The 16061-nt window shown below is 41.5% G+C and overlaps 1 protein-coding gene across 3 annotated transcripts in view; it reads left to right on the top strand.

Moving 5' to 3' along the window:
• Window positions 1–4981: 4981 nt before the first annotated feature.
• Window positions 4982–16061, top strand: part of hbs1l (HBS1-like translational GTPase) — a 46424-nt gene continuing 35344 nt past the window's right edge. The window contains exons 1-5 of one of the 3 annotated variants that reach the window (XM_053644427.1): window positions 4982–5157; window positions 5729–5794; window positions 6427–6564; window positions 8044–8229; window positions 11097–13907. In XM_053644427.1, the coding sequence (XP_053500402.1) occupies window positions 5115–5157; window positions 5729–5794; window positions 6427–6564; window positions 8044–8229; window positions 11097–12370 (1707 nt within the window). In that variant the 5' untranslated portion in view covers window positions 4982–5114 and the 3' untranslated portion in view covers window positions 12371–13907. The other 2 variants (XM_053644426.1, XM_053644428.1) reach the window with 2 other exon arrangements.

Here is a 16061-nt window from a genome sequence, read left to right as displayed (position 1 = left end):
ACAACACCAACCAACAAATCAGCACCAGAAAATATTTCAATATAAACATACAGCTCCCTGTGAAACAGTTGGAATGGCAATTCATTTGTTTGTGCTCTACACCAAAGACATTTGGGTTTGAGATGAAAAGATGGATATGAGACGAGAGATTAGGATTTCAGTTTTTATTTCCTGGTATTTATATCTAGATGTGTTAAACAACAGAAAACATTCATAGAAACCTTTTGTATCAGACCACCCAATTTTTAGTCAAGCAAAAGTATAGGAACAGAACTTTTGTGGCTCATCTCTGTATTGCTTTGTGAATTCCAAACTGACTTTCCGATTCTTACTGCTGGTGAGTGGTTTGCATCTTGTGGTATGCCCTCTATATTTCTGCTCTCAAAGTCATTCTTCGAACGGTGGATTGTGAGACCTTCAGCCCTGCCCTGTTGAGGTTGTTGGTGATGTCGCTGTCCGTTGTTTTTGGGTTTACCTTCACAGCTTTCACAATGTTTCTGTCATCAACTGTTGTTGACTTCCTTGGCCAACCCATTCGGTGTCTGTTACTCAATACACCAGTGGTTTCCATCTTTTTCAGGACATTCCAAATTGTCATACTGGCCATGCCCAGTGTTTGTGCAGTGCCTCTGATTGATTTTCCCTCTTTTCCCAGCTTCAAAATGACTTGTTTTTCTCCCATAGACAGCTCTCTGATCTTCATGCTTGTTTACTATTTTTTAGCAACAAATACAGTCTTCACAGGTGAAACTGAAAGCTACAACCAAGAGTAGAGGTTTTTATTGTTTTTAAAAAATCACTCTAACAGGACACACCTGGGTAACAAGAAACACCTGTCAGTCACATGTTCCAGTATTTTTGCTCGCCCACAAATTGGGTGTTCTGAAATAAAAAAGTGCTATGTTCTATGTTGTTTAACACCTCTACATAGAAAGACCAGGAAATAAAATCTGAAATTCTAAACTCTCTTCTCATATTCATCTTTTGATCTCAAACCCAAATGTCTTCAGTCTACAGCAAAAAGAATTGACTTGGTCTTGCTGTTCCAATAGTTTCGGAGGACACTGTATGTAATATATTTGGGGGAGTATGTTTCCTTTAACACCTCCAGTGTGTAAATGAAGGCATATAGATGAGTAAAAGTTGCGTGTTGCATTTAGGTGTATGATAAAACCGATCTGACTTGTTTTGTGTTATGCAGTACTACATAAGACAAATTACTGTTGTGTTATAATAAGGATATATTGACAAGATTAAATACTGATATATGTGCAACACTTGTGCTCACAAGGATTTTTATAAATCCTTGCTACAAAACAATTGTGAGTGAGTTAGCAATTTTGATTAGACTGATAGTGTGAGATAAAGGATTTCACTATTACATGTTTCCGTTATAGTAAAGTCTGTCACTCGGAAAGGCCTGTCCACATTGCGTAGGGGATACCATGGAGACCAGTGTGAGTAGTGACACACATACACATGTACGTGCACGCACACACACACACTCACAAACACACTATGAGGTGTGAAGTTAATTCTAACTCATTTTCTCTCTCTGCTCTGAACGCACATGCTTACTGTCACTTCTCTGCAGATAGCAGGTTTTAGGGAAGTAAACACACACACACACACACACACACGCACATAGATGCAACCACAACCATAACCTCTCTAAAAACTGAACTCTGAGACCAACTTATTGCAATCTTTCAAATTCATATATATATATGAATACACACACACACACACACACACACATATATATATATATTGAACGTGTGTGTGAATGGTGCCCTGTGATGGACGGGAATCCCATTCAGGGTGTATTCCTTCCTCACACCCTGGGGTGTTCCTGGGGTAGACGCCGGATCCATCGTGACCCATATTTGACTATATAGTAGAGCAATATAATTATGTCACATCACGATGCAGTTTAATGGTAACGCTATAACACTGAACGACTCCATTTGTTAATTGTTAAAAAAAAAAAAACGTGAAAGTTTCATTTAAAAGGAACGTGACAGTACATGTTGGATCGGACTTTATTAGCATACCTCATTAAAAAAGAGTATATATTTGGTGTATTGTTGAAGTATCTTTAAGTGTAGTGATATATTTTTGACTTAATATATGACAATTTTGTTTAATATCTATAAAGTCCATCCATCCATCCATCCATTTTCTCTACCGCTTATCCTATACAGGGTTGCGGGGAGCCTGGAGTCTATCATAGGGGGACTTGGGGCACAAGACGGGGGACCTACTGGACAGGGTGGCACAATCGCGCACACACACTCACACACTACGGGGAATTTGGGAATGCCAATCAGTCTACAGCACATGTCTTTGGACTCGGAGAGAAAACCAGAGTACCCGGAGGAAACCCCCGAAGCATGGGGAGAACATACAGAGTCCAGGCACACGGGATGTGGATTTGAACCCCCAACCCCAGAGGTGCGAGGCAACCGTGCTAATCACTAATCGATAATGTTTTTTTGTCTACCTATCTATCTATCGATCTATGCTTTGATCCTCAGTCTGATTTACATGGGGAAATGTTGTATATTCTCTCTTTTGCTCTCTTTCTGTCTCTCTCACACGTTCATCGTTTTGTTCATTCCTCACTCTCTGTGTATTTAGGTCAGTTTAAGAAAGAACCAGGCAAGTGCACCTCAAACTCGAGTGTGTGTACTGCAGGTGTCTGTTTTTGTTCCAAGTTAAATTTAGACCTGCACTCAAGTGTCAAATGTCATACAGATGTGAATGACACCTTTCAGCAAAAGATTGCAGACTGCTAGAGAAGATCAATCACACACACACACACACACACACACTCACACACACACGCACATACACATAACTCTGATTCATCTGGATAGTGCGGTTGCATTTAGGAGTCCAGAGTTATTGGAAACTTTGAGTCGTGCTTTTTTCAGGGCTTGTACGTACACAATTAAGTGTTAGTAACTGTCTTAGTAAGGCATTTGACCACCACGAACCCCCAGAACAGCTTCAATGCACCTTCCCATCGATTCTCTGGAGTGATAAACGCCGTTCTTCCAGAAGATATTCCATCAGGCAGTGTTTTGATGATGGTTGTTGGAGAGTGTTGTCTAACACGGCACTCCAACAAAAAATGTCCCATAGTTGTTCGATTTGGTTGAGGGCTGGTGAGTGTGAAGGCCAAAGCATATGATTTACATCATTTTCATCCTCATTAAAACGTTCCGAGAGCCCTTGTACACTGTTCTCCTGGAAGAGACCACGCCCATCAGGATAGCAGTGTTTCATCAGCAGATACAGGTGATCTGATGAATTTTTTTTAATTTGCAGTGACAAGTGTACTAGACTCAACTCGTGACTGCAAAATAAATCAGTAAATGGTTCCCACATGAGTAATTACTTTGTCACCCATCTCAATGAGTGTGTGTGTGTGTGTGGGTGTGTATTTGTATACAGCATATGGAATCCTGCAGATGATGCAGTACTGATATCAGTACTTGTTATCAGTACTGATAAATGAATTAGCATTGTTAATCTTTTGTTTCAAATGTCCTGCTGGAGAGGAAGGGGGGTGAGAGGAGCAGCTTGGTGGTGGTGGTGGTGGTGGTGGTGAGGGGTGGGGGGAATAAGGTGGTTTCCAGGAGTAGGCAAGGTGCAGCAGCTGTGGGACAATCAATTCACACTAGGAGATAACTCTTACATGGGGAATTTTCCTCCACCTTGATATCACTGTCTTGGGGCTAAAGATTATACATATGTACTTGATACATGTGTGTACAGTACAGTATGTCCCAGTAGGGTGAAAGGAAGTTGGGGGCAGACGTAGGACACATCTGGACCAGTTGAGGGCCTTGTTAAGGGCCTTGTTTATGCCGCAGCAGTGACGCAATTTTCCAATCAGTAGACTAGCTCTGTGATAGTGATCAGAAGTGCCAGAGAGCCACCCCTAAATTGTTTGGACGTTATTTTCTCTCAGTATGTTGCTTTGGATTAAAGTGTCAATCAAATACCTACATGTTATAAAGGTATAAAAGTACAGCGGTGAGTAGTCACCTCACAGCTCCAGGTTTACTGTCTGTGTGGAGTTTTGCATGTTCTCCACATCTCCGCTTGGGTTTCCTTCGGGTTCTAGGATAAAGCTCTTACCGAAGACGAACGAATGAATGAATGAAGGATAAATGTACATCAGAACGTCTACAAAATCAATGTCCTTAAATTCTGTTAAGGACATATCATTGAGCTTTGTTTTTATACAAACTTCCCTGTTGAGAAAACCCGCAAAAACAATAGAAACCATGAAAGAAATTCTAATGGTTTCTACTACAAATACCATTACAAACAATCATCTAACCATTAAAACCATTACCAATATTGTTCCATAATGGTATCCACTAGACATAACAAGCTGCCAATAGAAGGCAAGAAATTACCAGTAGAGACCCACAGGGACCATTACAGTTTCCATTAAAACCAATACAATTCCCATTATAACCATTAAAACCATTACAATTTCTATGAGGGTTTCTACTGTCCCCCCCACCCCCACCCCCCAGCAGGGTTAGTTTTATAAAGCTACAAGTGACCAACAAATCATTTTAAATATATATTTTTTATATTCAATGTGTTTACCATTGTAAACACATTGCAACAATACAGTTTGGAAACATCAGTCAAAAAAAAAAGAAAAAAGTTCTATATAGTGATATATATATTTTTGCCCACACTTACTATGCATTAATTGTGTATATAGTGTAATTAGAGTCATGCACATCCATTCCAAATAACAATATTTCTAGATTTAAACTTCTAGAATTAAATAAATGTCGTTTTAATCATGATTTATAACACAAAATTTGTGCTTTTTGCAAACAAACCAAGCCCAGGTCACGTGTTCATGCAGGCTGCTAAAGCGACTTTTTCTTTGAAAGCCCTGGGTAGTGACTCGTAGTGCAGTGCGCATGCGCAGAGCTCAGAGAAAACATGGCGGCTGTGCTGCAGTGAGGTGCTTACGTCAGTATTATTCCTATGGACGCATATGCTTCAACTTTTTAGCAGAAAAAACAAACAAACAAAAAAAAAAAAAACAACACAACAGCTGAAATAAAATTACAATGTCCCGCCACAGGAATGTTCGAGGGTATAATTACGATGAAGGTGATTAATGTCAATCTGTTTGTTTGTTTGTTTTTGGGCTTAGTTAGACTTATTAACTAGCTAGTTTGGTGTAGCTAGCTTAGCTAACTTTGCTAACTAGCTAAGCAGCAGGTGGCCGGCTTTATTGATGTGCTCGCGTGTCAGGATTTAAAACAGCATTGAAATGACTCTTATTGTGTGTGTTATCATTGTAGGAATCAAATATCATGGGTTTGACTGCCTGAACTGCCTATAGTCAGCTTTAACTTACCTAGCAAGCCTGGTTAGCTAACCAGAGATAATACTTAACTTGTTGATAATGTTCAGTAATAGTTAGTGTTGATGAGGCAGAGAGGACGAATCTGGAGAAACACAGATAAGTGCTGAAAGCTAAAATAAAACAATAAAGAAGCTCAATGTCCTCTTTAAACTGTTGCACTTACAAATATGAATGATTATGCCTCTATACATGTTTGTAAATGAGTTTGTTTTTATTTAAAAACTGGGCTGTTGGGCCCGTTCATTCACTCAAATGCTGGCATTGTCTCTATCTCACACCTGTACCTTTCTGGTGTATTATTTTAACCTACAGATTTTGAGGATGACGACATTTACGGGCAATCGGTGGACGATGACTACTGCATCTCGCCTGCTACGGGTTGGTATTGTGATATTGTAGTGCTATGTGACTATATACACCGTGCAGATCCTCAGTCCCGTGCTCAGGTAAACCCAGATCACGAAACGCACCGCAGTCACAAGCTACGTTGTCGTCCACCCTAATGATCTGGGTGTAAAACCTAGGCATTTTATTTATGGGTCTGTCTCGTTCAGCGCTCGAGCTGCCTTGGTTGTGATCAGTATATATAAACACAATACAGTGCATTGTAATGTTGGTAACATTTAGAAGATTTAGTGAAGGCATTATATTGATGCATAACGTGTGTATTTGGGTTAATCTGTTTTCCGTATAAAGTTTGAGCCACGTCGGTATTTTGTCGTGCCAGGAAGACACTAAAAAGAGCAATGCCTGTGAAATAATCGAGAAATATAACACACCCATGATCCTAAACGTTGTTATGCAGGACATTCAGAACAAAATCGAGGTGTGTGGGGTGCCTAAACTTTACCACACAACCCTAGGGTTAGCAAGCGAAAACGTATTCGTGTCTGGTTTGTTGCGTAGTTGGAATACGGTGCATCTTGTATCTTAGCACGTATTGTAAATGTTCTAACAACCACTAGCTGGAGATGTCCCCTGATGTGTGTGTGTGTGTTTGATTTCTACAGCTGCTCAGTTCATTTACTCGCGGCGGGACTCGCGGCAGACACGGCAGGTAGAGCCACTGGAGGAGGAAGAACACGAGGAAGAGGAAGAGATGCCGACGTCGCCCACCATCACGCAGACGCTCGACCCGCTCACGCAAGGTGTAGCCAAACGGCAACGACTAACAGAAAAACACTTTTGAAAGGGTTTTTTTTTTCTTTTCTTCGTTCCCCGTTCAATTCCACCTAAACCCACTCCTGACAGAATTTTGTACCCATATTTTCTGTCTTGATCCATGCCTAATATATAACACCTGACCCGAGTTATAAATCAGTCCCTGCAGGATTTAGTGATTTTTGCAGTCGCAAAAAAAAAAAATTCGGTGGAGCTTGCAGTTTCTCGAAATTACTGCAGATTCGGGCCGAGACGCGTCATGTGACGTCATCACAACGCGCGTTCAGCCGTAACCCTCTCTGATTCACGTGCGTCGAACATGAGTACAGCTAAAAGGTCTCGTTTGCCAACAAACATCACTGTGAAATACCGTGCAAAACTTTCTCATTCAGTTGCGCTCAGGCCAATTCGAGTAGTTTTCCGCCAAAAAAAAGCCCTCCTCAAATCGCATCGCAAATTTTGGAAAACAAACAGCGCAGCAAAAACAAGCCTTTTGATTAACTAAGAATCTAAATGACTGTTCAGTCAGTTTGTTATTTATTTTGTTAGTCATTTTGGTAACGAAGGAACGCCTGTGAAAAATAACGCACTAAATACAATTATTTTATAAAAGTAATATCAAATTCTTTCTTTATCTTTTCACTGAAATGTACAGTACCATGCAAAAGTCTTTTAGATTTTTTTTTTTTGTACAAATTTTACTATAGATATTTATTTTATTTTATTTTTCTTTACAAATTCTGCGTTATCGAGTCAGTACAAAAACATTTTAGATTTCCAAACATTTACTTTTCCCAACCGAGAATTTTTTTTGTGTTGGTAAAGAAAGCAGCGTATTAAGTCGTTGCTGCAAAAATAGAAGCGAGCGCGACAGTCAAAGTCTCCAGAAGAACCGTGGCTGGTTCTGCAAGACGCTCAGTAACTCTTCCAGGTCATTTCCTTATAAAAACAAATGCACAAATTGTATCTGGGACTACTGTTTACGAAAAAACAAAAAAAACAAAGCGCCAATGGTTTTAGCACCAAATATTGAGTTTGTTTAGTTTATTACTGTTTACTGGACGTTGTAGCGTTTTTCTTTTAAATAGAAAGATTGGATTTCATCCTTTTTTGAAGCCATCTTTACTTTCCGTGTTCCTCGGTACTGTATGTCGAGGGAGTTTTCTTCGAGCAGTTCTGCTGGATGTTCCCCGCTGAAGAAATTCTCTCCTGCTTCACGGGAAGTCTAATTGCAGTGTAGGATGTCGTAATCGTTCGACACCAGCGCGAGGCTCCTGTAAGGGAAATGTTGCAGATGTTCCTGTGGAGTTGATGAAAGTGTTCTAGTGATGGCTCTGTGTATATGGGGTGTGAAATGTGGACTTGTACAGTAATTGAGCCAGGTTTTAATTCTCTGCCTTGACTTTCAGGTGGGTTGTACTTGTATTTACGCAAGATGACGTGTGTGTGTGTGTGTGTGTGTGTAGGTCAGCTGTACTCGTGTTTGGACCAGATGAGGACGGTGCTGGGAGACTCTGTGCCTGAGCCCACACTGAGAGAGGCGGCTCTGAAGTACGACTGCGATCCTCACAGAGCTCTCGACTCCATTCTATCTGCGGAAAGCAGCAGCAAGCAGACAGCCGCACCCAAAACCCAACCTCCACCACAGAAAGGTACACACCCCTAGTCAGGGATACTCTCAGTGGACCACGTCCGAACTCCAGGGGCTTTCCAAAAGATGATAGACCTATTAACTTTCAGCACTGCTTGTTCCTCTGTGGTGTGAATGAATGATGTGACATCGTAGAGGACTTTGTAGAGTATATTAAATTCAGATCTTTTGGTGTAGAATAGCTTATATATTCTTTACAGCGTATAAGCTATAAGGTGTTTTTACTCAATACCAAAATTCTGATTAACAGGTGTGTGTTCCTAGGAGAAGTAAGTGAAGTTACCTAGGTTATGCAAGTTCACCAGAAATCCTGCATAACTCTGACAAATGTTTCAATCATACCTTATAGTGCTAGAAGCTTACAGTTACCTTGATGATATACAGTGACTTAAATGGGATTTTCTAGATCATCGTGCCCAAAAATGATCTTTACTGCTTTGATAATAAAAAGTGTGTGTGTGTGTGTGGGGGGGGACCCACATAAGTGCCAATCTAGGACATTTAGTCCTACAACAACCCCCAATTTAGTTTTCCCCTAAGGTAACAAGATTACAGGCGTTCAATATGAGCGCCGTTACCCTACTTTAATGCTAGCAATGACGAGAAAGGGAACTAAAAACAAACTAAAATACATAGCCTATGGCCCACGATTTACCCAAGTATGCAATTTATTTGTCTTAAAACCTATTTTAAATGAAGTTTACTGCTGAAACGGTATGGACGTTTGACCTGTGTCACTTGCCAGGCTTCGTATAAGTCATTAGCAGTCTAGCAGCGCAGATTAGCTAACCGTGCTAGCTGCAGAATGTCTCCCGAGACCCCACTGAGATCTGGTACTTGGTTCCAAGCTTTATTTCTCTTCCTAATGCTCTCGATACACATTACATTTAGCGAGAGGTCGTGTACGACAGGATAAGATGCGTTTGATTAAAGGACATAACTTGTGTAAAAAAAACAACAGGTAATAAAGGTTGGAACTAGGGACGGTCTCCTGAACACCGAGTTCAGCAAGTGACGTCAAATCAGAACGGCTGCTCACAGCATCAACAGTAAACAAAACAAAGTAGCACGTCTTTACCTTTAATCAGTCCGTACAGGATGTCGCAGAGTTTTTTTTTTTGCGTGATTGTTGCGGCCAGAAATGCTTCAGCGTTTTTCAAAATTTATGGTGCAATTTGCAAGTTATTTATTTATTTATTTACTTTCGTGCGTTAAACTACTACCGTGCTCATGTTTGACGCACGTGAATCGAAGAGGGCTTTTGACTGAATGCACGTCGTGATGACGTCACATGACGCGTCTCGGCCCGAATCTGCGGAAAATCTTCTGTGATTTAAAAAAAAAAAAAAAATTATTTTTGCTGTTAACCTCTGCGATCGCAAAATCCTGGAGGGACTGTTTAAATGAGTTCTACTGTATATACACGTATTGTATCTAGCTTGATGCTAACAAACAACAAGCATGGAAATGTTTATTCCCTCAATCAAATGGATATATTTCCATAATTATTTCCATAATTCCGACTTCTAAGGTATGTCAAAAACAGCATAAAGTTATGAGAGGGGGACTGGGGACTGGGGGGGGGGGGTGACAATGCCATACCATGCGCACCCTACAGTTGGTCCGAGGAATCATGCTGCTCAGTCGTTTGTCTTTGTTGCTTCACGGCCTCGTTCCTATTGTGCATGAAGTTGTCAACATCTGTGGTACTGTTGCCTTTTCATGCTACACTGTCACTGAAATTGCTGCCCCTGCCAAGCGTACCTGGAAAATGGTCACCTGCCGCTTTGTTGCTCGCTGGTTTGGCCGCAGGGTGATTCCTGCACGAATTGCCGCCATGTTTGCTGCAACATATCCATGATCTTTAACCAATCGCATGTTGTGGTGATGAGTTCTAGTTGGCCAAAGAATGGCCCATGTACAACCAGTCCACTTCAGTGCTAATCCAAATGAAGAGGACTTGGTTTTTAGAAGGAAAAAAAAAATGTTCCATGGTATTCTGTAAAATGGGACAATATCAATATTTCTACACTTCCTGGTTGACTTTAAAAAAAAAAAAAAAAAAAAAAAAAAAAAGTATGGAAAGTCCTCAGTGTTCGGAGGAGCTTGCAATGTTTGAAAATTACGGCCGATTTTCCGCAGATTTGGGCCGAGTGACGTCATCACAATGTGCATTTAGTCGAATTCACTTCGACTCACGTGCGTTGAACATGAGTACAGCTAGTAAGTCTCGTCTGCCAACAGACGTCGCAAAATCAAGGATTTTTGGTCACAACAATCAGAAAAAATAAACCCTCCATGAGATCCTGTACAGGCTGTCATATCACATATCACCATGCAGTGGATCTGAGTAGTTTCTGTTTCCTTTCAGACCTCTGTTTCTGTTTTTCTGGAAAGCAGCTCAGCTCTCTGCCCGATAAACCAAATAAGCAAATATTTCTTGCCTGATTTTTTTTATTTTTTATTTTTTTTTGGTGTTGCCAGATTCAGATTAACCACTTCACATTGAGTTAAAATAAAGCAGCTGAAGACTTGGTCATGTCACCTCATCTTCTGCAGTCCGTTTTCATGTAGGCTTAAGGACACTTTCTGGGTATTTCTGGTTACTTTGTAGTTCTCCATACTCATTTTCTTGTGCGAGTGTTCAATAAGAGTTGTCTTCAAATCAAAAGGCCAGAGTTATAGTAAATAAAATGGCACATTGATCTCAATATTGGCTTTAGCCACCAAGTGAGTAACGTATTGCCTTTTTCTCTCTTTGTCTGATCTCAACCGTTGTATGCCTGCTTGTGGTGCCTCGCCACTCATCATCTTCCGCTTCCCGCTCCTCCTCCGCCTCCTCTTCTCAATTGGCCCTCGTAAGGTAAGGAGCCTTATCCCTTTCCGCACCACACGACACTGATAGGGTCACACGTGTAACACACGTGTCGACACGCACACAGCCACAGTCTGGATCAGGGCTTTCATGCAGCCTTAGCGATCTTTTAGCCCCGACCGACCCAAAAGACGTCAAGGACCGCAGTCAGTTTTCTGCGGGTGGTTTGGCGAACGACGCGTTAACTCCAAATTCAGGGACTGGTTGCGTAGCTGCCGGACCGAGCTCTCTGGCTCAACTAATGGCTGAGCACGAGCGCAAGCATGCAAGTCCAGCTCAGGGTCCAAATATCTCCCTTACCAACTTTGGTTCCTCTAGTCTTGGCCAGAGTCTCCAGCTGGGACCTGGTATTTCCCTCTCTGGGGGTCTCGGTGTTCTTCCCAGCCTGGGCAGTCTCACCTCTGTAAGCCCCAGCTCCAGCCTTCTGTCTTGCTCTCTGAGTAGTCTGTCTCTACAAGACTCTAAGATGGCTGGATCATTGCCTGTACCACTACAGAGTCTGAGTAACTCCTGGAAGGCTAGTAAGCCAGTGGAAGTGGGAGGGGTTAGTAAAAGTCCTGGGGTCGGTGGTCAAAGTGGAAGCCTCTCATTGGCTGAGCTGATTGAGGAGCATCAGAGCAACAGCCCTGATCTTTTCAATTCAGTGCCAGGCTTGCAAAACCTATCCACGCTCACGGCGAATCCACCGAGTAACGGTAACACTCCTAAAACGCAACGCAGCAGCCTCGGTCCCAACAATCTGCCTCTTCCTACGCTTCCTCTTCCCAAACCTCCTCCTAACGCTCCTCTTCCTGGATTTTCCTCCACACCGTCTTTGTCGGAGCTCATATCCCAACACCGAGCTGCAACACCCAAACGCCAAAAACAGAAACCGGCGCAGGCTAAGCGATCCTCTCACGCCCGCGAACCACAAAACGTCGACTTAAGCGTCCTCATATCACAAACGTCACCCGAGCCTTCTACTCCTCGCGATTACAGCCGCACTCCCGCTTCACCGTGCTCGAACCGTTCGATGAAGCGAAACCTAGCGGGGGTTTTTGCAGAGCCGTCCGTATTTGCTCTCACCATGTGCGTGCAGATGAGGAAGAGGAGGAGCCAGTGCAGCAGGGCGGGGCATCAAGCTTTCCCGTACAGCAAACAGACAGCAGGAGTGAAAGAACGAGCGCAGGGTCCACCCCTCCATCACATCGTGCCGTTCTCCTTCGACACGCCGTCTCCTGATGACGTCGTCAAAGCCAACCAGAAGAAGGCATTTACAAGAGAGTAGAGCTTAATAACTGTCCATTTTAAACTTCGACCTACAACAAGCTGCCATACTAAATAATCCCAAAGGCCGCTCGACTGATCCCCCCACGGGGCATATGAACTTTTAAACATTTTTCCAATAGCACTCTGTCATTCTTTATCAAATAGTCTTACCTCAGAAATGAACCAGGTTAATCCATTCACTGAGCAGCTTTTTTTTTCTCTTTAAAAAAAATAAATAAAAATCGGTATCGATACAGGTTTTTAAATTTGTCTTCGCCAGCTTTTGTTACTATTTTATTCATTTTTTTTTTTTTTTTAAATATATAGACTCTTTTTCAAGTGGAATTTTAATACCTGTTGATTATAATAATGGTGCACTCAAGTGGAAAAGGGAGAGAGAAAACGTCTTTATAGAAAACAACAACTATAAAAAAAAAAAAAATCTCTCACAGCTGCTGTGCTGTATTTTGATGTCAGAAACGTTTCAGGTTTACCACAGAGGCAGAAAGAGAGAAAACATGGAGAGCATACTTTTTGGGTTTGGGAGACACCTGAAATTCTGCGCATCTATTTGAGTTTTTTTTCTTCTTCTTTCTTTTTAAGGACAATTTAAGATTATTATCATGATTATGATTCCTAATAAATATACCATGCTTAAGCTTGTTCGTTTTTAACCTCCTCTTTTAAAGCACTGATGTACAGTTGAGGTTGGTTTTGATTGATGTGGGCGTAGGCCTGAGGTTTGTGTATGTACTGAAATAAAGATTCATTTGCAGAGATTCGTACGTGTGATTGCATGGGTTGGGTCGATGCGGGTGCAGGGGTGTGTGACGCTCTGCATGCACGCGTGTATGCGTGTGGTTGTAGTAACACAAAGCGTGTTAACGCGCTAACTTTAATGGGTGTGTAAGCTCTGTGGTGTTTATCACGTATTCCGTGACCGTGTGTGTGTATGCGAGACCGGCGTGCACTCCTGCAGGCCACATTGAGGTGTAAACACACCCAGAGCATCCTGGGTAACTTCAACCTTGTTTGTTTTGGTTTTGTTGTGGTGTACATGACCAACCACAGCTGGAGATGTTCAAGTCCTCCTCCCTACACACACACACATCACAGGATACAAGCACAACCTCAGTGTAGTGTCTTTATCTGATTTTCAGTACAGGATTAGTAAAAACATCAAATTCTGGCAAATATACCAAATTTATTTTATTTTATTTTTTAAAAACAAAATTCCCTTTGAGTCTTTGAGGATCGAAGGATAGGAAATGTTTTGCAAGGGAATTGTCATGCCTTTACGTCAGGGCTTTTGGAGCTGGGTTTAAGGGTTCTGTATGCGACAAAGATTGTTATTTCAGTTTTCTTGTAAGTGAATTGAAATCATTTAAGATCCTCAGTCAGTTTTATATCCTGACTGATAAAATGTCCTGTAGTACAAACCTTTTTAACGCATATGAATGTGTACATCAACGTCCACATCTGAAAAGGCGTTTTTGATGTACACCAATCAGCCAGAACGTTAAAACGAGGGACGAGGGGACATGAATAACATCTCGTTACAGTGGCACCTGTCACGGGGTGGGGTGTATATGTATGTATGTATGTATGTATGTATGTATGTATATATGTATGTGTGTGTGTGTGTGTATATATATATATATATATATTAATATTAATATAATATAATATAATATAATATAATATAATATAAGGCAGTGAGTGAACAGTCAGGTCTCGAAGTTGTTGTGTTTAAAGCTATTTAGATATGTTATTTCTATTGGTTTCGTTTGATAATTAAAATCGGAACGGAACGGACGCCGACTCCGCGTCACTGTGCGGTTGTCTGTTACGCGCTGAATCAGCGACAGGGTCAAGGACGCCCACGGCTCAACGATGCGCCCCCTCATATGCTGTTGGCCAGCCAAAATATGTTTAATATGTTTGGTGTCCAAATTTTGCTTTATTTTTAAGATTAGATTTACGAGCTTTATCTATTTCGCACTAAAAACTTACCAACTGCAGTCTTTTTCTTTCTGTCTGTCTGTCTCTTTCTTTCTGTCTTTTCTTTCTTTTGTTCTGTCTTTGTCTCTCTTTCTTTCTGTTTTTCTTTCTTTCTTTCGTTCTCTTTCTTTCGTTCTGTCTGTCTTTTGTTCTGTTTTTCTGTCTGTCTTTCTTTCTGTCTTTGTCTTTCTTTCTTTCTGTCTTTCTTTCTGTCTGTCTTTCTGTCTCTTTCTTTTTTCTGTCTTTCTTTCTTTCTTTCTTTCTTTCCCTCCCTCCCTCAGATGGTGTTTCTGGAGAAAGTAATAGATAAACAATGTAATAAACTATCCGAGTAAGTAAGGAGTACAACACTAAAGGGCTTGCTGTTCTAGGAAAATAATCGCCAGTGTGAAGCAGACTTACTCTTACCACCCTGAAGTTGATTATTTTCCTATAGCAGCATGTCCTAAAGTGTTTTTTGGTTCATAGTCCACAGGTGGATATGTCCTCTATAGCGTCCATAAATATTTGTTTCCTCACCAGACCCCCCGCCCCCCTTCTTTTTAAGTTAATAAAAGAAAAAATAAGATGAAACTTGTGCTACTGAGAAACCGGAAAATGGAAAGTCCCCTGATGGAGAACTTACTGTCTGACACTTACTGCACTGACACTGGAGACAAAATCTCCTCACAGAAAACTTACATCATCTGTGGACTGATGTGGATTTTGCATTGTAGCCAGAACTACTGTCGAGGCTGCTGTTGGAGGAAAATAAATCAACACCTCCTGACTAATCAGAGTGGGGAATTCGACAGTGCCGTGGTGTAACGTTTTATTGAAAAGACTATAGAGACTATCGAGATCATCTTGCATAGGCTATCGGACATCTACAGACTTGAGTAAGACCCCCGGAGTTAGCCATGGGGTGGGTGGAGACTCGCCCGAGTGAGCCATGAGGTGGGTGGAGACTCGCCCGAGTGTCGTGATCAGTCTCGCAAGCCAGACCTCTAGCTTTGCTATAGAGACTGTTCTGTTTCTTCAGTGAATGTGTCCAAGAACTGGCTAAAAAAAAATAAAAGCTGGAGTTTGACTGACGTCTCGGGCCATTTTCAGCAACACGTCGAGTAATACACAAGATTATCTTGACGCACTTCTAACTGCTTTACACACCACTCTTTAATATCGTTTAACGACAAAATTCCGTGAAACCTTTTCAGTGCACTGAACGAGGCTCCAGAATGAGATTCTGAAGGTTGTGGCTAGAAAAGTGTACAAAAGATGCAGCATGAGGAGCATCTGAGGCTGAGACCAGCATGTGAAAATCTCTCTCTCTCTTTCTTTCTTCCTCTCTTTCTCTTTTTTTTTCTTTCTTGTTCAAACACTTCTAGGTTGTTTGCTAAATCTGAACAGAAATTAGAGTGACACTGAAAGTTCTTACTGCTGAAACCGGCTTCATTTTTTCCCCTTCTTCTCCTCCTCCTCTCTCTCTAGACGTTACGTACACAGCCATCCTGACTTACCTTCTTATTCTGTACAGAATCAAAGCAAAACCAGTCAAGGAAGCAAAGTCGTCTGTGTCTTAGTTCTTCTGCAGAATTATTAATGTGAGGATGTGGGTGAGATCTGAGCAGGACATTTTTTTTAACACTTTGTGTACCGAGACGAACGTGGGTGAAAACAGGAAAGACTGCTTTTGAGCACAGCGATGGCCTCGCTCTCTCGCTCTCACT

This window comes from Ictalurus furcatus, chromosome 15 (genome assembly GCF_023375685.1).
Source record: "Ictalurus furcatus strain D&B chromosome 15, Billie_1.0, whole genome shotgun sequence".
NCBI lineage: Eukaryota > Metazoa > Chordata > Actinopteri > Siluriformes > Ictaluridae > Ictalurus > Ictalurus furcatus.
This window is presented reverse-complemented; position numbering and strand designations above follow the sequence as displayed.